The sequence below is a fragment of the Saccostrea echinata genome, unplaced genomic scaffold (assembly GCF_033153115.1).
Source record: "Saccostrea echinata isolate AGI-Se365-2 ecotype Australia unplaced genomic scaffold, CSIRO_AGI_Sech_v1 ptg000001l, whole genome shotgun sequence".
Lineage (NCBI taxonomy): Eukaryota > Metazoa > Mollusca > Bivalvia > Ostreida > Ostreidae > Saccostrea > Saccostrea echinata.
This window is the reverse complement of record NW_026889750.1, coordinates 48,642,264-48,667,174: the sequence shown is the minus strand read 5'-3', so window position 1 is coordinate 48,667,174 and position 24,911 is coordinate 48,642,264. Positions and strand designations below refer to the sequence as shown.

At 34.9% G+C, this 24,911-nt stretch overlaps 1 protein-coding gene across 2 annotated transcripts in view; it reads right to left on the bottom strand.

The window, feature by feature from the left end:
- Nucleotides 1–24,911, bottom strand: part of LOC133193507 (diacylglycerol kinase delta-like) — a 59,223-nt gene that overhangs the window by 29,830 nt on the left and 4,482 nt on the right. For both annotated transcript variants that reach the window (XM_061329475.1, XM_061329481.1), the window contains exons 2-5: nt 20,881–20,925; nt 20,435–20,497; nt 13,930–14,010; nt 6,558–6,662 (exon numbers count right to left, since the gene is read on the bottom strand). In XM_061329475.1, the coding sequence (XP_061185459.1) occupies nt 6,558–6,662; nt 13,930–14,010; nt 20,435–20,497; nt 20,881–20,925 (294 nt within the window). The remainder of the gene's footprint in view (nt 1–6,557; nt 6,663–13,929; nt 14,011–20,434; nt 20,498–20,880; nt 20,926–24,911) is intronic.

Genomic DNA, 24,911 nt, shown 5'->3' with positions numbered 1-24,911 from the left:
CAATTTTGACTTTCTTCTTATGTATGTTACTCTTTACTTGTATGCCTTCAAGGGCCCCAAATCGGTTTCAAATATTTTATTTTATATATTTTCACAAGCACATAGCATGAGTAAGAAATATTTTTAAAACCCTGACTCACAATTGAAACACGTCATTCCAAATATTCATGAAATGTTCCTGTTAATCAAGATTTCCTTTTAAGCAAGTTCTTTATAATCAAGTTTGACTATACTCTGAAACTAGGCTGTTAAGTGGTACTGCGTGCAACTGTCATTTGACATATGTTCTGGTTCAAAATATAATGCATTCAATTCACAGTGTAAAAATATAGATTTTATTTGGATAAATTACAGTACTTCAATGTTGAATATGTACTAATAAAACTTAATACTCAGCATTAACCAGTATTTAAGATACTGTTTAAAACAGGACAAGACTCCATCAGAAAACAAATGTCAACAAAAAGATCATATTAACTCTGCTTTGGTTTTTAATTACACAATTTTCTTTATTCTACACAAGACTAACATTTTTAAAAAAACACTGCCTGCATCACTTTAACACTTAATGGTCAATGTTAATTTTTAAGATTTAAAAAAAAAGGTAATTACCAGTATATTGAAGTCAGTTTGTAGAAGTGCAGGTAGGGGCTGACCATTTGGTCACTGTGTAATTTATTGTCATCAGAAGGGAAATGTCCAGTGATTGATCATACAATGTTAGACCAGTGAAACAATTAACCTATCACTAACTTGCCTCTAGCTAAAATGTTGTCAGTTGTCACTTGTACTGGGATTTATATGTAAACTGTACTAATCAACATTATTATACTGTGTACATGTCTATTTCAACTTGTTCATAAATTATTTTAAAAAAAAAAAGAATTTAATTCACAACAAAAAAAAACGCCTTTACTAGTACTGATTTGGGCAACTATAAGCCAACTCTTTCAATATTGAAGTATGATGCATGGGTAATATTTCTTTTGTATTTTCATGTGGATAGCCTGAACCATGGACCAGGGGACACAGACAGCTTTCACAGTGTTAATTATAATCAAGGCTGAAACAAGCATTTTGTCTGTCAGATGTCCTTAAGTAATGTGTTTAATGTCCAAGAGTACAGAGAAGATTTTCAAAGATTTAATGTAATTTCAATTTATGGCCAACTTGGCCCCACCCTGGGCCTGAACCCTGGACCCAGGGAGTGTGAATTTCTCACTTTTGGTAAAAGGTTGATTACACTCATTAAAATCAGGTAAACAGTTTGTCTGCTCGAAGTAAATGAAGAAGATTAATAAGATATAATACATTTTCAATAGATATCTAACCTAGCACCAGCCTGGAGTCCGGCATAAACCCAGGGGCCATGAGTTTTACAATTTTGGTACAGTCAGCCCATTGTTTATAATCATGCTAACAATTTGACTACTTGATGTCCATTAGTAAAAGAAGATTTTTGAAGACTGCATTAATTTTGATGGTTTTAGCACCACCCGTCATACCCAAGGGATGCAGGGACCAGGTTATCAATAATTTTTTCTTTGCTTTATCTATCAATACTATAATCTATATGACTGGTGACCAAAAAAGTTCATTTTCACACAGAAATGGAAATATATTTTTTATTATACCTCTACTGATTTTTTCCCTATATAACATTAGATCATTAGATGTGACTAATTCCCTAGAAATCGTTATGAATGGACTAATCCCTGTGCATTAGTCAAGTGAGCTAATCCCAGCATCAGAAGCTAATTCCCATTTATCCGTAATCCTCTAGATTTTACTTTTACATTGTATGATATGTGAATGGACTAATCCCCATGTGTTAGTTCAGTGAGCTAATCTCTGTTACGAAATAACGCTATCTGAATCCTCTAAATTTTACGTTTGTATCGGTATAATAAAACAGTTAAAAGTATATCATTGCGGGAGTTAGCAAGATTCCAGTTCCCCTCGACCAGGACTATTCCCTCAGCTTCGCCTCGGGAAATAGTCCTGGCCTTGGGGAACTGGAATCTTGGTAACTTCCTCAATGATATACTTTATCTGTATAATATAACATTATATTCTTTATAATAAAAGTCATTTAGAGAAAAGATTTTAAATTTTACAGATTAATAAAAAAAAACACAACTCTCCTTTTCTATTAGATTACTGAATACAAACCCCATTCTCTGCCTTTTCAATATGAATTCTCTCAAAATACCGTGTGATCAAAGATCCCTCCCGATTCATTCCTCTCAAACAACACAACATTTTCAGTGTTGACACAATCACAATTCACTTAACATGACACTAGAACAGAGCATTTGTTCATGTTCATGATCTCAGTTCAGTAATGTTTTCAATCTAATACTACTAATTTGACACTAAGTTAACCCTCCAAGTATGTTTACGACTGAATCAATTCACTGACTCAATTCTAGAAGGACCCTGTGCATGTTAACAATCTCACTTGACTAATACGACACTAGATCCGCTGCGCATGTTTCACTTCCTTGTTAGTGCGCGACTGAGCTGGGATGCTGGAGAATCTACTCAGGTAAGGCCTGTAAATTTATCCACTCCTCTAGGTATACAAATCTCATTATACCTGTCAAGCATGCCATTGATTTTTTTTTTCTTCAAAATACACCAAGACATCTCAAAACAGCTTCAATATTCTCTCCTGTAGTTGTAATACATAATTAGCACCTTGCTCATGTTGCTAAAGGTCCTTTTTTTGAAAAACACATTTTTAGACTGAAATGAAGCAAATATTCTTTATAAACACTAAGAATGAAACAAATGACTTTTTATAAAAACTAATAAAACTGAATATAAACTTTAAAAATATCCTTTTTTGTTGCATGATCAGCTACTGTATTTTCACCTATCTGATCTATAGAAGACTTATGACAAAAACCAGGTATGTAAGTTGTATTAATTCCATGTTCTACAATTTCATGCTTTGTGTCAGCGATACTAATCGTGATGGTTTTCATTTCACACTATAGGTGTGGGCTTCTTTTGATACATAGTGTGAGATCTGACTACTAAGTCCACTGTAATTAAATTTCACGGTAAAATGATAAATCGTGAACATGGTAAAATTTAAAACCGTCATTTTCTCTGTCTTTCATGAAGGATATAATAATAATATAAAGATATCTAACTTATGTAAACCTTCTTTCATACTGTATGAGAATATTTATGGTTGCAAAACAGTTGGAAGATTTTAAACAGTTATGAAACAGGACCCCCTGACTGTGAACATGATATGTCTTGACCAGTTTTGAATTGGTGATTAGCTGAACAAGTGCAAAAAGCAATATATAGATCAACAAGTAGAATTGTCAGCTGGACTTATTGTTTAAATTTGTCACACCCATCCTTCTTTACGTTTAGTGTGATATTTAGGAGTATGAAAATTATCAGGTGAATATCACTATACTTTTAGTTCAGAAATATTTTTAAAAATATTTAAGATATGATACTGCATTAGACCAAATGTTGTAAAGTTCTTCATACTTATGCCAAATTCAAATGTAAAATCTTCAAGAAAACTCTGTGCACTTCTTTCATTTATATCTTTGAGGCTATTACTCCTGGTGCTTTCAATGTATATTGTTATTACTACTTACAACTTTAATCCTTCTTTCTAGCCAATGAAGAAATACAATTGTAAAATATGTATTTACGATATACTCTTCAGAAAAAAAGAAATGCATAATAGGAATAATACCCTGAATAAAATACAATAGTTTTGTCATACAATTTTTTTTTAGATGAATATGATTCATTCGTGTAAAATGCATTATTTTTTAACGCTATTGTTGTCAGCCATTCTACAAAACTTACGGACAAAAAAAGACCCAAATTTACGAAATGCTAAAAATTTGTCTTTTTCACTTTTCTTTAGTTGGTTTCTGATGCACATCCTTCAGGTACAAATGGGCTATTAAAAGCTGGGGTTCTCGATACTTTGGTTCTGGTTTTATCTGAAAATTGACACTATTTAATAATGCTACATCTGAATGTTGCATATCGCAAAAAGAAAATTGGGCAACTGGCAGCTGGTATACAGTCGTTTGACCAGTTCCGAATTTTGATCAGTTCCGAATAATTAATATTTTAAAAGCTGATAATTGATAAATTCAAAACTGTAAACATAACTACTTTGACAAACAACTTAGATTGAAATAATGCTGTCATATATTTATAGCTATGCTGAATCGGTTCCCTATTCGGAACTGGTCAAACAACTGTACCACAATCTACTACTGCAAGAGGTTTTAATATTGCACAAAGCACCATATCTAACCTATAAAACAAAAACAAACAGCATGGTACTACAAATGGTTGCCAAAAACATGGCAAACCACAAGACACAACAGCCACAGAGGATCGCTTCAGTGGTTTGTGTAATTTTCAACATTTCATAATGACGTCCTTTACAGCATTAGCTATCCCTGAACTGCATAGAATATCAAACAAGACTGTTTGCAATTGACTATGGAATGCTGGAATTATCGCCAGAGGACTTATTCATGCCACTATCTTACCCCACAACACCGCAAAATTCGACTCAAAGGTCCCAGACTAACAGAGCATGGCCACCGTACTCTAACGATGTCCTACCTGCACATGTCTTTCCAATATTGCAGCATCCTGGAGCCGTATTTCAATCTGACAATACACAGCCACATACGGCTCATTTGACAATCGCATTCTTGCAAAGCCACATCATTCTGTCCGCCAACCCTAATTTTCACAAATCATGAAAATAAAAATAATGTCTTTTTTTCGACATATTTTTCCGGCTTTTTCTCAGCTGAACTGGTGGGTTTTAAATTTTAGAATGCATCTTAATCAAATAAGGTGCTTGGCCATCTTAATAGCCAAATTTAAACCTCACTGAGCATGCATTGGATAGAATGTATAGGCATGACCGGCCAAAAACACTTGCATCCCCAGACTCTGCAACAGCTGACCAAAGTTCTACATTCAGGCTGGGATAGCACTCCCATACAGTTTTAATACACTTTAATATTTGCCTTCTTTAGGATGCCATTTTAGGCTATCATTGTGTCTGTGGGGGTACACCAGATATTGATCTTTAATTAACTTCAACTGTCTATGATTCTAAAATTCTTTAGTAATTATGACATTTGGACTCTAGACCTATTGTTAGTTACCAAATTTCTCTATTATCAATACATCATTTTACTAAATATCTATATGTTCAATGTGTCACTAAAATTTTACTATGTGTTCCTGTTTTGAAGAGTATATATGTACCTCTCACAATCTTGACATATGTCTATATATTCTACGTTCCTCATGTATTATGTATGGTTTGAGTGAGTAAACTTGAAGCAAATAAATACTGCATAATAATCATGATAATATAACAGTTGGTTTATTTACAGAATGTAATTGTCACTTAATGTAAAAAGGATCAAATTTACTCTATAAACATTAATGTAAAGAGAGAATACAAGGACTGGACTAACTGTGATGATTTTAGTGACTTTACTCTTGGATAAGAAGACTGGACTCGGATGATTTTAGTGACTTTACTCTTGGATAAGAAGACTGGACTCGAATGATTTTAGTGACTTTACTCTTGGATAAGAAGACTGGACTCGGATGATTTTAGCGACTTTACTCTTGGATAAGAAGACTGGACTCGGATGATTTTAGTGACTTTACTCTTGGATAAGAAGACTGGACTCGGATGATTTTAGCGACTTTACTCTTGGATAAGAAGACTGGACTCAAATGATTTTAGTGACTTTACTCTTGGATAAGAAGACTGGACTATGATGATTTTAGTGACTTTACTCTTGGATAAGAAGACTGGACTCGAATGATTTTAGCGACTTTACTCTTGGATAAGAAGACTGGACTCGAATGATTTTAGCGACTTTACTCTTGGATAAGAAGACTGGACTATGATGATTTTAGTGACTTTACTCTTGGATAAGAAGACTGGACTCGGATGATTTTAGCGACTTTACTCTTGGATAAGAAGACTGGACTCAAATGATTTTAGTGACTTTACTCTTGGATAAGAAGACTGGTCTATGATGATTTTAGAGACTTTACTCTTGGATAAGAAGACTGGACTCGGATGATTTTAGTGTCTCTTCTCTTGGATAAGAAAACTAGACTATGATGATTTTAGTGACTTTACTCTTGGAATATTCAACAAAAGAAGAATGATGATTTATAACAGTGCATTAAAACTTAATTAAACTCTACCTACTGAATTACAGCAAGGGTAGCTAAAAGTAACTTCTACACACAACACATATACAGTGAACCTACAGTGCTCATAAAGTTAGATCCTCCCCATACCACCCCCCACCCCACCCCCCCCACCCCAAAAAAAATCCAGAAGCAGCACATGTACTTATATCCTACAATTTCCTGTTAGTGGTGGTTTAATTAAACCCCAAACCTCCCAAAAACACCGTAGATTTCCCTGTTAGTGGTGATTTTGAGGACATCCCCACCCTCCTTTGTTAGTGGCAGTTTTGAGGGCCTCCCACCAAGCCAGTACTTACATCATAGAATTCCCTATTAGTGGCTGTTTTAAGGGCTGTGATCCACTCCTCCATTTCTCTTCTACTGTCGGCACACAGGACTAAGTTCCTAAATGGTGTTATAACCTACAAAATAAAAAAAACAGCCTTACCATACTAAAAACTTGACTATCAAATTTATTCACTACTTTGAAATGAAAATGGGATTTGTAGCTTGTAATGTATTACACATGGTAAGTAATTCATTTCACCCTCAAGTATTTACTAATATATAAAATAACTCCTTTCATCTACTTACTATATAAACACAAAATTTGATACTGATGGAAAAATTCATGTACCATTACTCCATATGATTGAGTTTTCTATTATATGTAAATTAAAATCAATCCTATCAATCGGGACAAATTAACTTTAAAACATTAATGTACCCAAATCAATGAGGAATGATAAATTTCATTTGAACAGTTTGATTTGGAGAGAAGTGTGAGCAAATAAATCCACTCACAATTATATAATTGATTCTCAAAAATTCAAAGAAACTAAGTCACGATTTTCCCATGCATGTCAGCTTTAAATTAATTAACGGAATAATATAGCTTTCCACTTAAATGTTGGCCACAAGGGCAGATAGTGATATATACAAATTAAGACCTACTTATGAATTTTGATCATAAATTTCAATGGTGAAATAAATTCAATGACATGTATATTTTTTACCTATCGAATTCTGCAAGATCAGCATACATGTTTTAAATATTTTTTTTTCATTTAAAAGAATTCTCTAGAGATAACTTCATTCTTGACAGAAATCTAGTACCTACCATAAGCTGGTGTCCTTTGCATTATTACATAATTAACAAATGGCAATAAGGAAATACTTGATTGATAAGAACTTTTATTAATAAATGAATAATTCTATGATGAAAATACAGTCTTTCCATGCCAACAGGCCCAAGGGCCTTAACTGTTACCCGAGTAATCCATCTTCGCTAGCCAAGGGTTTCTGATACGCTACTCTCCTCAGTAATCATGCCAAAAGTTTGACTACTTGATGTCCAGGAGTAAAGAAGATGTTTGAAGATTGCATTAATTTTTATGGTTTTGGACTCATTCCTCAGGCTCCAGGGGTGGGGCAGATGGGGGGGGGGTGCAAGAAATTCACATTTTTTTTCTTTTGCCCATAGATCCTATATACCAAAATTGGTTGAAATTGGTTCAGCCATTTAAGAGAAGAAACTGAAAATGTTTAAAAGTATGTGACCAATGCACAAAGAACAATGGAAATTGCACAATAGACAATGGACAAATAAGATAGCAATTGGTCACCTGAGTGACCCAAGTGACCTAAAAATACAGTCTTACCACCACAAAATAGGTTTTAAAAAACTCATTTTATTTTCTAACATGCAAACTTAAATTTGAATAAAAAATTTAATTAATTTTTTTTTAAATCTAAATAAATATCTGTTTTGTCTCATTATTTAACTGCACATACATTAAACTACATACAAACACACGTTACTCCAGCCTACCTCCTCCATGATGTGTACATCCACAAAAATAAAATAAAAATTAATCCTATTAAATCAAAAACCACTCCCTTATCTTCTAGTGGAATCAGAAAGTGAGGACCTTTTGTAAATTTGATATTGGGTGATGGCTGTAACGTAGGTGACGAAGGTGAAATCTACATCTCAGGTGAACAAGGTGTGAGCTTTAGAAATGTGACTACCTATATCACTAGTGAATCCCTGTCTCCATTCACTTACCATAAAACACTGTGGGCAGCAAAAAAAGGCAACGAAAAAATAACAGCCATGATTGTACAGGTTAAGTATTCACATGCATACTTAATAACATCGTAAATTACGGCAAACTTCAATGATAAGCCTATTTTATCACGTTCACACATATAATACTACATTTTTCAGTAATATCTGTTTTACTATGGATTTGTTAGTGGGGATGCTGCTCATGGTTGTAGAGTCTTTTCTACAGAATCACAGCATTAGTTAGCCAAGAACTGTCACAGACAGTGGAGATTCCTCTGTAGCAGAGATTTATCTCTTCATTATTCAGGTGTCGTGGGTGGGAGTCAAAATTCCAAGCATTACGAAGTCGGATAAATATGATTACCTTTAATTAGAAGATTTCTTTTTATTTATACATATTACAAATATATTACAAATAATTACTTTTTTAAGTCCACACTGAATACAGTGACCAAAGATGAATGTGTACATACATGTGTACTCCTGTCAATATGACCCACACTATACTGCTTTAATGAATTTGTAGAATTTATGTCTCATACACTTGACATTTAGCATCTTATATTCACTTCAATTGCTTAATCAGAGAGAAAGAGAAAAAAGGGAGAATGATTCACAAAAAAGCAAAATTAACAACCTTTGTATGGTTACATCTATTCTTTAAAAATGATTTAATGTAAACGTGAAACCTTTCCTTTTTAAAATCTGTCTATATATTTTCTACATCCTAAGACAATAATACATACCCATGTGAAAAACCACTAAATGAAATTAAGCGGTCATCCATCTGCATTATTTTGTACCATTTACACAGTGTAAGTTATTCAATAATCAGAAACAAAGAAATCAATCACACAGGAAGCTGTAATCCTCCCAAATCCTCCTCCACAAATTACACACACCACTCCAAATCATTAACCAGATGGTCAATTGAGGGCACTTGTATGTACTATTAATTAATGAAAAAATATGCCTGCCCACTCAGGCTAATAATAGCCCTATAACAGTGGAGCACACAGTGGCAGAGGTCAGACATGTGATCGGGGCTTTTCCTGGTGATAGATCCAGCAGCTTCAGACATTCAATAACACATTATATCATTAGATAGGACAGTATTTCCTTGTGTACAATATGTTACACATTTATCTAACAGTAACTAAAATACAGTCATTATACATTTCTGTATAAAATAAAAGACCCACAAAAACTTAGAATATCAGCTCCATTCTTTGTACTTTTGTGTTTAGTGGATACACTGTTGTTCATTGAACTTTGAGACGTAGGTGGGTGATCCAAATTCCCTGAGAAATCATTCCACAAGAGACATTTTAATTCACCTATCTTGATCATACTGACTGATAGAGTAATTGAACGTCCCCTCCTTTTTCTTCAGATAGAATCAGAGGCAAGCCACTAGCTGCTTTTTTTTAACCAGTGAATTTCTTTTTTTCCTTAATGGCTTCTATACCGCTGATAATCCAGATGTTCCTGAGTTTATTTAGGAGATTATCGCAGACAAGAGGTTAAACTTGGGGTTCATGACCTCGGCACTAGATGTAGATATGTATATAAATCTATCACACCAGTCAGCTGATGAAAGTCAGAAAATAAACCTTTCACACCAGGAATCCAATTTCCTTTGCTTTTAATGTGTATTCAACAAACATAAAAATTACTGAAGAAAACATCCCATTCATTATAGAGTTTGTTAGTTACAGAGTGCAATAAGGATAGGGCAGAAAGGTCTTGTGACAGAAAGGTGGAGTAATACAGTGATTAATCTAGAGATTGGAGGACTCCCACTGATGTATCAAGATAAATGTGATCCAGTAAAAATCAAACATATACAGAAAAAGTTAGTGTAAACTTCTGTCTTCCTGTAGACCAATTAATGACATCATTTGTCTGTATCCACCAGCAGTTTCACTGTGTAACATAAACAAGGCCTTACCTTAGAAAATCTTCTCTGTACTGCAGCCAAGACAAGCAACTATACAGACGTCAGCCAGGGGTTCATCCCCTACACTACCATCTCAAGTCACTCTCATCTCTGCTAGCTGCCCAAATCACTGATATTTCGAGATGATACCCCCCCCAAAAAAAAAATTGATTTCAAGGTCCCACTACTCATGGTTCAACAGTTCCTCAACACTTAATTGGTAGAAAGACAACTTGAGTTAGCATTCTCTCTTTATTACCCTGCACCTCTGAGCTGGCTGTAAATGACAGTCTATTTCTGACTGTAAGCTATTTAGTTATATTATTTTCTTCCTGTCCTTCCATGCTTACCATTGTATGCCTACCAGTGACCCCATCTCCTCCACCTCTACTACATTTTTCTGTCTCGGAGAATGATAATCTCCTCCAATAAGGCTCCCCATACATCATATCTCACTGGGGGGATCATATAGAAAACTAGATAGAAGCAGTGTCATCTTTATCAAGAAAACAGAACAAGGAAATTTGTGTAATATATGGACTGTCCCAAACTGCAGAGGAATTCCTGCATTGATATTTATCAAGAGGAAGAAATACCCCAAGATTAAATAGGAAAAATATAGACATGACTCGTGATATCTCTGTCTGTTAGCTTTAAGCTATTTGCATATAAAGTGAATGGAATCTTTTTCTTCAACATTTCCATGCATATATCATTGCAGTTTATTTCTCTTTAGTCAACTCTCAGATTTTTCTTTGCAATGGAACTTCGTGAAACTATACCAGCAATTTTTTATGATATTTTTTAGTAATCCACTATTGTTTTTTTTTTAAGATCTTGAAAGAATTGGCAGAAGACTGGACAGACACCACCAATCATTAACCATATACAAAGGCACACTATACCCACATAAAGCAAGGCGATATAGATTTTCTCTATAAAATATCCATGTTTTAAGTAACCAGTTACTGAAGATGACATTAAAATCCATTAAACCGTTAAAAATGGTATTCATGTGCAATTATAGTGTGAATAAACATATTGATTTGTAAGGAATTCCATCTAAAGCTGGTATTTGTCAACAATGTAACTATAAACCATTGAACCTCAGTCACAAGTCATTAGCAGTATTCTCTGATATAATAACAAAAATATTTAATATGTACATTTCCTATTATCTCGCTTCTGAATTTTTTTTTTTATGGTGTCAAGGAATCATCATGAATTTCTCATTATTTTACAATTTATGGAGCACCCCCTGTGAACAACAAAAGGGGCATTACTCCTTCACCTTTAGGGTATATGATTATATTTCCAACACAGAAAATACAACTTTGTATTTTTAATTAAAACCAAAGGTAATTGATGAGAGAATTACTCCACTGCTTTGAATTCATAATACGGTCAAACCTCGTCATCTCAAACTCAAAGGGACCGAGAAAAAACTGTAAGATATCTGAAGGTTCAGGATATTGAGGTTAAAATACAATAAGACTATAGTGCTTTGGACTGTCAAATCACTTTGACATATCCATAGTATAACTATTCGAGATGTCAGAGTTTGGGACACCAAAATTTAACTGTAGTCAAAAGTGGCACTTGGAGTAAGTTTCATTTTATTCGGAGTTTTACATTTACAGAAATATGTATGAAAATATTTTTCAATTTATTAACTTTAAATATTAAAGTACCAAAATATGATCTTCATCCCCCCTCTCCACCCAAAATCAGACCTCTTTTAAGTTGGTAGGAATATGATGGAAAGTGGCTTGTCCAAGATAAGTGTTACCCCTCCTCCCACCATCTACCCAGAAATAGGTTTTTGCATCGGGGGTGGGGTGGGGGGGTACTTTTTTTATTTAATAAATTTTTTTTGCTCAAGAAATTTGCAAGTCTGATTGAGGGTGGGGTCCTTTCCCCGAGAAAAATTCCTGGATTCCCCCATGACAAGTACCAAAATGTAGGTAGGACTTTCTCAGTTAATGTTTGAACCAAAACTGAATGTTTTAAAACCTCTAATAACTTTCTGGATTATTTTATTTAGTCAACAAAAAACAATGAAATTTCAACAAAACTGTCTCTACTATATGATCTAAGTATGAATTCCACCTGTAAAAATATTGACATTTTCAAAGTTAGTCAATGACCCTCTTTCACTAATACACCAAGGATGGTTCGAGCCCTAAATCTGACCTCTACTATTTCTTGTGTTAAGTAAGATGTGTGTATAATTAAATTATTAACATGTTATAAGGTTTTGGCAGGGTTGTGGTTAACTTTTGAAACCTTAGGGGCCATGTGGGCTCCTAACTTTTCAATTTTACAGGCCCACAATGTGATCCACGAGCCCACATTATATGTAAATTAAAAATAACAACAACAAAAATCCTAAATTTTTCTAATTGATTTTTTTATTCATAGTATCTATACATGTATGTTTGCAGCATACATGTATGAATTTTTGTCACGTTATCTCTTTTCTAAAAACTTTGATCTGATAATATGTTCATTACATTTTGTAGTATTTAACCTTATACAACTGAAGCGTCTATGGCACAGGAGTTGATATTTTTATCCATAAAGCAACCTAAACATCAACAACCACTGAGGTTAGCAAGCGAAGCAACAGGAATGCAAAATGCTCTAGGAGCGAATGGCACGCAGACCCTCATGGCAACTGATTCTTTTCGAGATGTCGTTAACGTTAGATTTAAGGGTCTAGTACAGCAATTGAGAGGGTAATCGGACCAAAAATCAGGTTAGAAACATCGACTGACATAAATTATACCGGGTGTTGTTGTTAGTTTTATTGAATAAAGCACCAGAGCAGAATCGCCAAAAACACTTTGCATTCCTGTCTCTTTGCTCCCTACGCACGCGAAGCTCACTGGTTGTTGTTTACGTTGCTTTATGGATAAAACTGCCGACACCTATGTGTATGGTTTAACAAGGGGGCATATTAAATAAAAAATTACATACATCCTGTGATGTTTGATTCAGATCTTTTATTGTGTGCATTTGACATGGTAATTCAAATTCTATCTGTAAATAACTAGTCGAATGGAGTGTGTGACAACCATAGCTGATTGTTACAATATTTCTATTAGAACAACCTCAAACATTTGCTCTCGTATCATCAGATTTAACCGAGATTTAACCGCTTTGATAAATCACCATTTTTTATCTCAATCACGTACAAGTTTGCGTAATATGCTTGTACACTACACAAATAATCTAGGTTAGTAGAGCGTTTTCTTAAAAACTGAAAGTACATAAAATATAAACATGAAATGTGATTATGCTCCGGTAAAAAATTGTTCGCCATGTGGGCGACCAGATTTTTGATATCTAGTCGCCCACAGCAAATTTTACTCACATTTGCAAGTGGGCGAGTGGTTATCCACAACCCTGGTTGGAAAGAGGAAAACACAAGGTAATACCCAACAAAAATTTTCCCCGTTTGGGTATTTTGATCAGTAAATCAGAAGGGGGGAGGAAACTGGGGGAGACAGAAATCCTTCACAATTGGATAAATTTTATTAAAATAATCCACAATGCATCTTATGAATAGGATTACAGGTCATAGCTTAAGTTCATTACATATAGCCAAAGCAGTGATCAACATGCATCATTACTTATTTACACCTGTAATTTACACCTGTTAATTTATCTGACTTACCTGGAAACTGTGGTTAATATTTTTGGTGCTACATTCTGCTACACTGAGATCTGTGAGTTCTATTTCATCAAAAATCACCGACTGAAATATAAGAAATAAAATCATTAAACTTTGGATAATTAAGTACAAAAAAAAAACAACTTATTAATGGAAGAAACAGGTAAGAGAAGTCTGTAGACAATGAATTAAGGCTTTATCATACATTGCTTAAGATCATTCACTAAGATTTCTTCATAATAAATTCTATTGCTCTCCAAGAGAAGTAACTCAAAGTTGATTCTCGCTGTTATTCTGTATTCACAGTTGTCCAACTTTGGCAATTTTTAATTTTTGTTCATCAAGACCAAGTTTTACCCTAGTGCCAGTAAAGAGTAATTACATGTATAAATTTATTAAGGTTGGTTATTTTTAAGTTTCTAAAACTTTCCAGCTATATCCTTATCCTCATTCACTGTTCAAATTTAGCAATAAAGAGATCTTCAACATTTTACCTAAGAATTTTTTTCATGCTGATTTCTTTTTGTTTATATTCAAATGCCCAAAAATGGCCCTGGCATAATGTTAACCCTTTCCATCAACCAAATGGTCAATGTCATTCCATCATATTTAATATTCCGGACCTATTTTTTTTGCTAGGCTTCTAGAAAATGAGCTGATTTTTGGTATGTTTCTTGATATTAAAGGTGCTTGGACACAGAAGTTAATATTTAGTAAGTAGTGGAAGTTAATATTTTCTCAAATTTTCTGTATAATTTCCTGACTTGTATGTTGCTATATCATTTCATACTAAAATATGACAAAAATCTTATTTTATCTCGAAGTTATTAAAACTTCGAATTTCTGGACATGTTGGATTGACACATCCTTGCACTTTCACAAATTTTAATTTTTTTCTTAATACTTAAGAAAAGTGGCAATTTTGTTGTTTATTAATGAAAAATATTAAAACTAGAACCCAGAAAATTCAGAGTAGAAATGTTCAAAATCAAAACCCACTCACAGTATTGTAAGTCCGTGCTCAGTGGTGTGTGTAGAGTTTAACAATTGAACACACCCGGTGAATTGTAAACATTAACAATAACAGAGCTCGTGCCCCGTTTACAAAAACAGTTTATGTTTCAAGGGTGTGTTCAATTTGTTAAACTCTGTACACATCACAGAGCACAGACTGACAATACTTGTGAGCTGGTTTTGCTTTCGAACATTTCTACTCTGAATTTTCTGGATTATAGATGTAATGTTTTTCATTAATACATAACAAAATCGCTTCTTTTCTTAAATATAAAGGATAAAGTTAAAATTTGTGTAAGTGCAAAGATGTGTTAATCAAAAGCGTCCCGGAATTCGTAGTTCCAATAATTTCCAGTTAAAATAAGTTTTTAATTATATTTTCGTGTGAAATGCTATTGAAATATATAAGTTGTAATATTATACAGAAAATTTGAGAAAATATTAAGTTCAAATCTGTGTCTTAGCACCTTTAATGACTTACAGATCAAGTTTGAGTCTTGTAATGATTGATTCATTTTAACTAAAGTTATGGCTTCAGCACAGATACATTCTAATAATTTTCTAGACTTTTTTTGCCATGCTTGTAGATAAAGTCTAATTTTTTTGTATGTATCTTGATATCAAATGGATGACTTACACATCAAGTTTCATGTTGATTGATAAAAATTAGCTATTTCACAGTACTTATGCATTTATTCATACAAAAGAAAACTTTTTTATAAATGTGTCCATAGAATGTGCCCTCCCTTCTTTCTGTTCATATGCCCCCAAGATTAAAGGTGGCTGGTGGGAGAGGGCCCACTGTCTTAGGTCATCTCTTTACAAATCCACAATCTTGCTCAGAATTTCAAAATAAATTTGGTGACTTCATCACTGGAACAAAGATCAATGACTGTGCCCTGTTCCTGATACAAGCTAATTAAGATCAGAGGTTCACTGGCCACAGTGCTCATCTGAGTAATCATGGTCCTGATACAAGCTAATTAAGATCAGAGGCTCATTGGCCACAGTGCTCATCTGAGTAATCTTTGTCCTGATACAAGCTAATTAAGACCAGAGACTCATGGCCACAGTGCTCATCTGAGTAATCTTGGACCTGAAACAAGCTAATTAAGACCAGAGGCTCATTGGCCACAGTTCTCATCTGAGTAATCTTTGTCCTGATAGAAGCTAATTAAGACCAGAGGCTCATTGGCCATAGTGCTCATCTGAGTAATCTTTGTCCTGATACAAGCTAATTAAGATCAGAGGTTCACTGGCCACAGTGCTCATCTGAGTAATCTTTGTCCTGATACAAGCTAATTAAGATCAGAGCTCATTGGCCACAGTGCTCATCTGAGTAATCTTAGTCCTGATACAAGCTAATTAAGATCAGAGGCTCATTGGCCACAGTGCTCATCTGAGTAACCTTTGTCCTGATACAAGCTAATTAAGATCAGAGGCTCATTGGCCACAGTGCTTATCTGAGTAATCTTTGTCCTGATACAAGCTAATTAAGACCAGAGGCTCAATGGCCACAGTGCTCATCTGAGTGACCTTGGACCTGATACAAACTAATTAAGACCAGAGGCTCATTGGCCACAGTGCTCATCTGAGTTATCTTGGACCTTATACAAGCTTATTAAGATCAGAGGCCCATTGGCCACAGTGCTCATCTGAGTAATCATGGTCCTGGAACAAGCTAATTAAGATCAGAGGCTCATTGGCCACAGTGCTCATCTGAGTAATCTTTGTCCTGATAAAGCTAATTAAGACCAGAGGCTCATTGGGCACAGTGCTCATCTGAGTAATCTTTGTCCTGATAGAAGCTAATTAAGATCAGAGGCTCATTGGCCACAGTGCTCTTCTGAGTAATCTTTGTCCTGATACAAGCTAATTAAGATCAGAGGCTCAATGGCCACAGTGCTCATCTGAGTAATCATGGTCCTGATACAAGCTAATTAAGATCAGAGGTTCACTGGCCACAGTGCTCATCTGAGTAATCATGGTCCTGATACAAGTTCATTAAGACCAGAGGCTCATTGGCCACAGTGCTTATCTGAGTAATCATTGTCCTGATACAAGCTAATTAAGACCAGAGGCTCATTGGCCACAGTGCTCATCTGAGTAATCTTTGTCCTGATACAAGCTAATTAAGATCAGAGGCTCATTGGCCACAGTGCTCATCTGAGTAATCTTTGACCTGATACAAGCTAATTAAGACCAGAGGCTCATTGGGCACAGTGCTCATCTGAGTAATCTTTGTCCTGATACAAGCTAAATGAGATCAGAGGCTCATTGGCCACAGTTCTCATCTGAGTAATCTTAGTCCTGATACAAGCTAATTAAGACCAGAGGCTCAATGGCCACAGTGCTTATCTGAGTAATCATTGTCCTGATACAAGCTAATTAAGACCAGAGGCTCAATGGCCACAGTGCTTATCTGAGTAATCATTGTCCTGATACAAGCTAATTAAGACCAGAGGCTCATTGGCCACAGTGCTCATCTGAGTAATCTTTGACCTGATACAAGCTAATTAAGACCAGAGGCTCACTGGCCACAGTGCTTATCTGAGTAATCATTGTCCTGATACAAGCTAATTAAGACCAGAGGCTCATTGGCCACAGTGCTCATCTGAGTGATCTTAGTCCTGATACAAGCTAATTAAGACCAGAGGCTCATTGGCCATAGTGCTCATCTGAGTAATCTTAGTCCTGATACAAGGTAATTAAGATCAGAGGCTCATTGGCCATAGTGCTCATCTGAGTAATCTTTGTCCTGATACAAGCTAATTAAGATCAGAGGCTCACTGGCCACAGTGCTCATCTGAGTAATCTTGGTCCTGATACAAGCTAATTAAGATCAGAGGCTCACTGGCCATAGTGCTCATCTGAGTAATCTTAGTCCTGATACAAGCTAATTAAGATCAGAGGCTCATGGCCACAGTGCTCATCTGAGTAATCTTGGACCTGAAACAAGCTAATTAAGACCAGAGGCTCATTGGCCACAGTGCTCATCTGAGTAATCTTTGTCCTGATAGAAGCTAATTAAGATCAGAGGTTCATTGGCCATAGTGCTCATCTGAGTAATCTTTGTCCTGATACAAGCTAATTAAGATCAGAGGCTCACTGGCCACAGTGCTCATCTGAGTAATCTTGGTCCTGATACAAGCTAATTAAGACCAGAGGCTCATTGGCCACAGTGCTCATCTGAGTAATCTTTGTCCTGATACAAGGTAATTAAGACCAGAGGCTCATTGGCCATAGTGCTCATCTGAGTAATCTTGGTCCTGATACAAGCTAATTAAGACAAGGGGCTCATTGGCCACAGTGCTCATCTGAGTAATCTTAGTCCTGATACAAGGTAATTAAGACCAGAGGCTCATTGGCCATAGTGCTCATCTGAGTAATCTTTGTCCTGATACAAGCTAATTAAGATCAGAGGCTCACTGGCCACAGTGCTCATCTGAGTAATCATGGTCCTGATAGAAGGTAATTAAGACCAGAGGCTCATTGGCCACAGTGCTCATCTGAGTAATCTTGGTCCTGATACAAGCTAATTAAGACCAGAGGCTCATTGGCCACAGTGCTCATCTGAGTAATCTTAGTCCTGATACAAGCTAATTAAGATCAGAGGCTCACTGGCCACAGTTCTCATCTGAGTAATCTTAGTCCTGATACAAGCTAATTAAGACCAGAGGCTCATTGGCCACAGTGCTCATCTGAGTAATCTTAGTCCTGATACAAGCTAATTAAGATCAGAGGCTCACTGGCCACAGTTCTCATCTGAGTAATCTTGGTCCTGCTTTTCTTCAAAAAAGATTTCTCCCTTCTTTATTCCCATGAAAAATTTTCTCCCCATATTGTGGTCCCTTCCAAGTCTCAAGGGTTCACAACTGAACAGAACTAGAATCCACACAGCATGGAGATGCAATTAATATTCCTAGCTCATCTGGATAAGAAGATCTGTTAAAAGCTTTCCCTCCCCCTTCATTCATGTACACTGAATTCTGTAAAATCTGATCCCCGATTTAAGCCCTATCCTGACCCCATAGTCTATAATTTGAATTTAAAAAAACAATTTGAATTAACACAATTTTAGAATAATTATATATAAATATGATTAAGTGTGCTCCTCCTACTCTTGAGATTTTTTTTTTTTAATTCCCACATCTTCTCTGACATGTAAAACTTTGTTTAAGGCCTATCCTTACTCCATTAGTAAAGATCTGAAATTTGAATCTGCACTACACTGAGATGTTTGAACACTAATCATTGCCCATTGATTCTCAAAGATTTTTCCCTCATATATTACTACAATGAAGTGCATTGAAGTGGTAAAAATTTCCGTTTGAATGGAACATTTTGAGCTTTCTTTTGAACTTTGATTGTCACATAATGACATTTCTTCAGAATGGAAAAAAAGGTCAAATGGTTCATGCGAATACCTGTAGAACAGGTATTCTATAAATACAGTAGCCAATCAGATTGGCAGTGTACATAAACATCAAGTAAACACGTGTTCGACCGGTACGTATGGTAACTTCAATAAACAGGATAAATTCATAATTATGTACACATTCATTGCACTGCTGACCCTACTGAAAATACATCATATTTTCCATTTTATTTGAAAGGAAATGGGGTTTATTGCTGCAAGACATTGTGACCGATCAACACTCCTAACTCCTCCATGGCACCTGATCCCACCTCTGATATTTTTATTGGTCCATGTTTGCTCTTCCCCAATTTGTATTGTTTCAATAGACTTTCTGAGATTGATTACTGTTCGTTATCTCCATATTTCATGTAAAACTGGTCCCCTACTATGGCCACACCTACCCCATGAAGCCATGACTTGAACAACTCAAATTTTACAGTGTTAGGGAGATTTCACATAAGCTTCATCTCTTCTGACCTAGTACTGGTTCTTGGGAGTTTTAAAAGCCCCATCCTATTTTGGCTTTTTCTTATCTCCCCTTTGAATGGGCCCATACTCTAATTGAACAATTTTGAGACCCCTTTAACCAAGGATACTCTTTTGCAAAGTTTAGCTGAAACTGGCCCAGTGGTTCAAAAGAAGATTTAGAAAACTTGGAAAATATGTCTGATGGATGTCAGATAAAGATTGATCAGAAAAATTCACTTTAGCTTATAGCTCTGGTGAGTTAATTTTATTCTATGTCCCAGTCATATAAACAGAGGACATAAAACAAGAGGTTCATGTACCACTATGCTCATCTGAGTAACCCTGGCCCTGCTAAATAAGATTTTTCTTATCTATTCTGTAGTAAAACTTTGATCCCCTATTGTGGCTAATCTTTTCCCAAGGAGGCCCTGAATCCAAACTCTAAACTATAGAGAGAACGTTGTATGTTAATGTGAGCTAAAAAAGATGCGAGAATGAAGTTCTAAATCAAGTATACAGCAAAACAAGATATTCACACAAGTCTAAAATAATACGGTTGACCAGATATTTAAAAACGTACATCTTAGAGAACCTGATCTTTACTACCTTGGTGTCTTTGGCATAATAAAGTTTTCTTCCTTTCAATTTAAAATATCTTCTTTTCCACCTCTGAAAATGAAACGAATTTTTTTTAAAATATTATATATTTATATTCCAGTTGCCTATGTATTAATTATGTCGTGAACTGCATATATTATTCATATCTGTTTAAAACCCAATATTTCAAGCTTTTTTCAATATTTCAAATACAACAAACCTCCAAAAAAAAAGTGCATTTGTACTAATTTGATTTTGTAGTTTTCTGTCCCTCTTTTTATCCAATTAATCAGCTGTTAAACTATTTTCATCAATATATCTCTGTTTTGGCAGTAGAAATAAACTGCACTTAAAAACACAGCAATATACACATGATACAGTCTTCTATCTTGTACTGGTAATAATTTTAATGTACATTCTTAAAATCTCTTCACATTTTCAGAATTAACTAGTACCTGAAAATTTGTCTGTTTCATCAAATGACCTTCTTTGGTGCATGCCTGAAAAGTAAAGGGATAAATTTTAAACGTATTTGTTTGAAATGTTTAAAATGATACATGAATAAAATTTATATTAATAACTGTCATGCATGTTTTTTTTTCTTTTGGGGGGGGGGGGGGGGATCATTTGTGTGTAATAATCAGGTAGATATACAATGGAATAAGAGCGATCTTCAGTATGTAACAGCTGGAGTCACCTTCAGTTATTAACAATTGATTTTTTTGTCACAGATCACTCACACAGTATTTATAACAGATACAAGTAGCTTCTCCCTCTTATTGTAGGCATCAAAAATCAATATGAAAAAAATCGCACCAATTCCCCACCAACTGATCACCATCCCCCTTCTGCCGTGTGATGGTTCTTCTTGTTTGTATGTTTATGCAACACTTTTTGAGGCCAACCACAAAAAATTATTTGTTTGATGTACTCCGACCAAGCCGTCAAAATTGCTTCTACCTGATCATTTTTTTTCAGTACTTAAATTTTAGAATTCTTTTTCTTTTTTCAAGGGAAATACAGATTGTCTGTATCAAATTTAAAGTTAAAGTTTTATCATTTGCCTAAGACATATTTAGATTAAACATTTTATAGCAATTAATATTAAATCTGTCTTCCTGTGTATAATGAAAACATCAATAAATTCCTATGTCTGTGATTTTTCTTATGATTATCAATGAGTAAGATAATTCAAAAACAAGAGATGTTTGTGAAACACTTATCCCCCCCCCCCCCCTTTAGACATACATTATAGGGTGCACAAGCCTTTATTAGGAGCAGAGTACATGGAAATGAAATTGACCTTTTGAACTTAAAATCAATAGGGGTCATCTACCGGTACTATCTGAGATGCATCAACCAGAAATACCCTGGTAGTCTTCTTCATCACATCTTTGGCAAAAACACGTTTCTCATGATATATCAGTCATTAATTTGTTCAATCTTTGCAGAGATAATGAAAAGCAATAAAAAGAACTTTTCTAAGTCCAAAGGGCATAACTCTTGTCAAAAATTGCTTGATTGAACCCACAACACAACTTGACCTAGATATTCTTATGATAAATCTGAATATTAAATTTCATTTCAGTATGTGCAACCTCTGCAAAGAAAACGAACAGAAACTGCAAATAATTGGAATTTTTCTAAGTCCAAGGGCATAACTCTGTCAAAAATTGCTCGATTGTACCCAAAACAGAACCTGACCTAGATATTTCTATGATAAATCTGTATACCAAATTTCATTTCAGTATGTGCAACCTCTGCAAAGAAAATGAATGGACACTGTTGGTGGACCGACAGACAGCAGCAAAGCAATATGCCCTCCCTTCTTCGAAGGAGGGCATAAAAAAAACCTACCTACCCACCTTGAAACAGGGCCCGCACACCACATTTTGGTACTGGGGCCATAGCTGTTAAAACTGTGATGGGAATTTGGGAAAAATCAATATACATTAAAGATTCATCATATTTGGGGTTTCTAGTGTTTGATATCACCTAAATTTCCATTTTGCAATATGCAAAAGCATTAGCAGCAAGTTTATTTATTGTTTATCCAAATACTGTGAAATCAATTTTCATGGGGGTTTAAGTTTTGTTGTTTTCGAGGAACGAAAATACCCATAAATTCATGTCAACCACAACATGTAAAATTTCATATACATAAACTACTCAATGCTTCCCCAACAAAGAAATAAAATACTCCCAAACCAATATTCTTCCTTCAAACCTCGAAAATTCGAACCCAATGAAAATATGTGATATTGAGGATATGCAATGTTTTGTAGATAAATATGGAATTTATTTCATGAGTAGGACAGGATTTTTTTTATATTTTCACAAGTGCGAAGCATGAGTGAAAATATAAATCAAAGTACTGAAAGTACTGAAAGCCGGGCTTTAATATGTTCGAGTGTATTGTCCAATCCTAAATTAGTACATATTTGAAAAATCTTTCTTTCTGACCATTGATATTTAACAGGTAGAGTTAGTATGATTATGATTAACAATAACCCATCTACCAATAATTAAAAGTTACGGCCAGAACCCAACGTTAAGACCCCAGGATAGGACTTGGTGATATTTTTAATGAAAATACATTTATACCTTTCTAAACATTAAGCTCACAATGGTTATGCATGGTAACAGTGCACTTTGAGTGGTTTTGCTGATTCATACAGGCACATATATAGTATCGGAGGAGCTAGGGGTGTCACCATTTTTCAAACATAAACTTTTACAATGGACAATGTACATTGAAAGGTTGATTGACTCTTCGCAATCAAATTTAAATTGGAACTTTCAACTCACTCTTCGTAATATAAACCAGGTATTTATCTCGAGCGACGAACAGATTTACTAAAAGCAAAATGGATAGTCTAATTTTGATTAGATTGTACCCATCATTTTATTGTAGCATATTAAAAGTACGGTAATTTGGTAATGAATTAATGAAATTCGAAATGTGAAAGTAAGTTGTAGCCCACCCCTACTCCTTCTCCAACGGAATAGGATTTTCGGGTTTGGACAATTCTCCTTTTTTCTGATAATGATACTACATGCCTGTATTAATCAGAAAAGAAATATTCTTTATTTTTGGTCCTCTAGGAAACCAGCTGCACGAAAATTATAATTATCTAATCTTTATGACATGAACATGAGTCTAGTTCTAGTTCCAGGTTCGGCCATAATGGTTATTGCCTGAGAAAATCATGATGTATTCAGGTCTTTATGGCTCGTACATAGATGGCTCTTCATTCTGAACAGGAAGTTTTGAAGCAAAGACTAACCAACTTTTTCTGAAAAATTATAATGTGTTGTACTTAGATAAAGACTAATGAACATTTTTATATGTTGTTTTCTTTTAATTATATATTAACATAAACGATTTTTATTTCCCAGCACCCTTGAGAGCTTGCATGTGTTTTAAGACCATTTTTTTGTTTAGAATGGGCGCGCACGCTCAATATACTGTAAAGCGCTTTGGGAGCACATGCGAGATGAATCCAAGGTGAGAAGTCTCGAACAAAATTTTCACATTCAAAACATACCATTGACTTTTCACCAAAAATTTGATCCGAATTTGTAAGCACAAAAATTTTCGACGCTAAATTGATTGTTAAATGGGTATAAATAATTTATATATTATACATAAACATATTCACATGAAATTTCTATCTTAAAGTTTACATTTTTATTTATTTATATTCCATGCTTCACAGAATATAAATCTTTATCCCAGTCATTTAAATTAATACTATTAAATTAAAATATTAACCAAATGGAATCGCATTGTTTATTTCATATTATGAAAGAAAACAAATAGTTTTGAACTTCATTTACATCACCTTTACACAAGATCTTAGTCGCTCGCGTGGCGCAGTGGTAAGAGCGTCTGCTCTAGAGTCGCGAAGTAAGAAGTTAATCCTTACGTCGCGGGTTCGAATCCCACTGTGGGACATGGAGACCAGTCCTTCCGTTGAGTCCGTATAAACCGTGGTCCCGAGTCGCAATAGGTGCTTGCATGAAAAAGATCCCTCACTGCTCAATGGCCGTAAGTGCCGAGTATAGGACAAAATTTGGAGCTCTCCACCGGCAAGTGGTAGTGTCTCCATATGAGTGAAAAAATTCTCGAGAGGGACGTTAAACAACATACAAACAAACAAACACAAGATCTTAACCATCATAAGGATTTTTGTTCGAAATTATTTATTAGAAAGGAGAAAGTTATTTTAATTGCATTCAGGGTTTTCGAAGTAATACCGTATTTTCAAACCCTTTTCTTTAAACGCATTCAAATTTTAACTTTTTTATTTGAGCAGTAATATATTGAAAACATTACAGCATTACCAGTATTACAACTGTAAGATTAATCTTCATGAATATTTACATACATACATCATTAGGCTAAAGAAAATTTGTTTGTTTCCGGTTATACCCGACTGACCTCCTACACATTTTTTTTTCAGAAAATTACGAGTATCCGTAA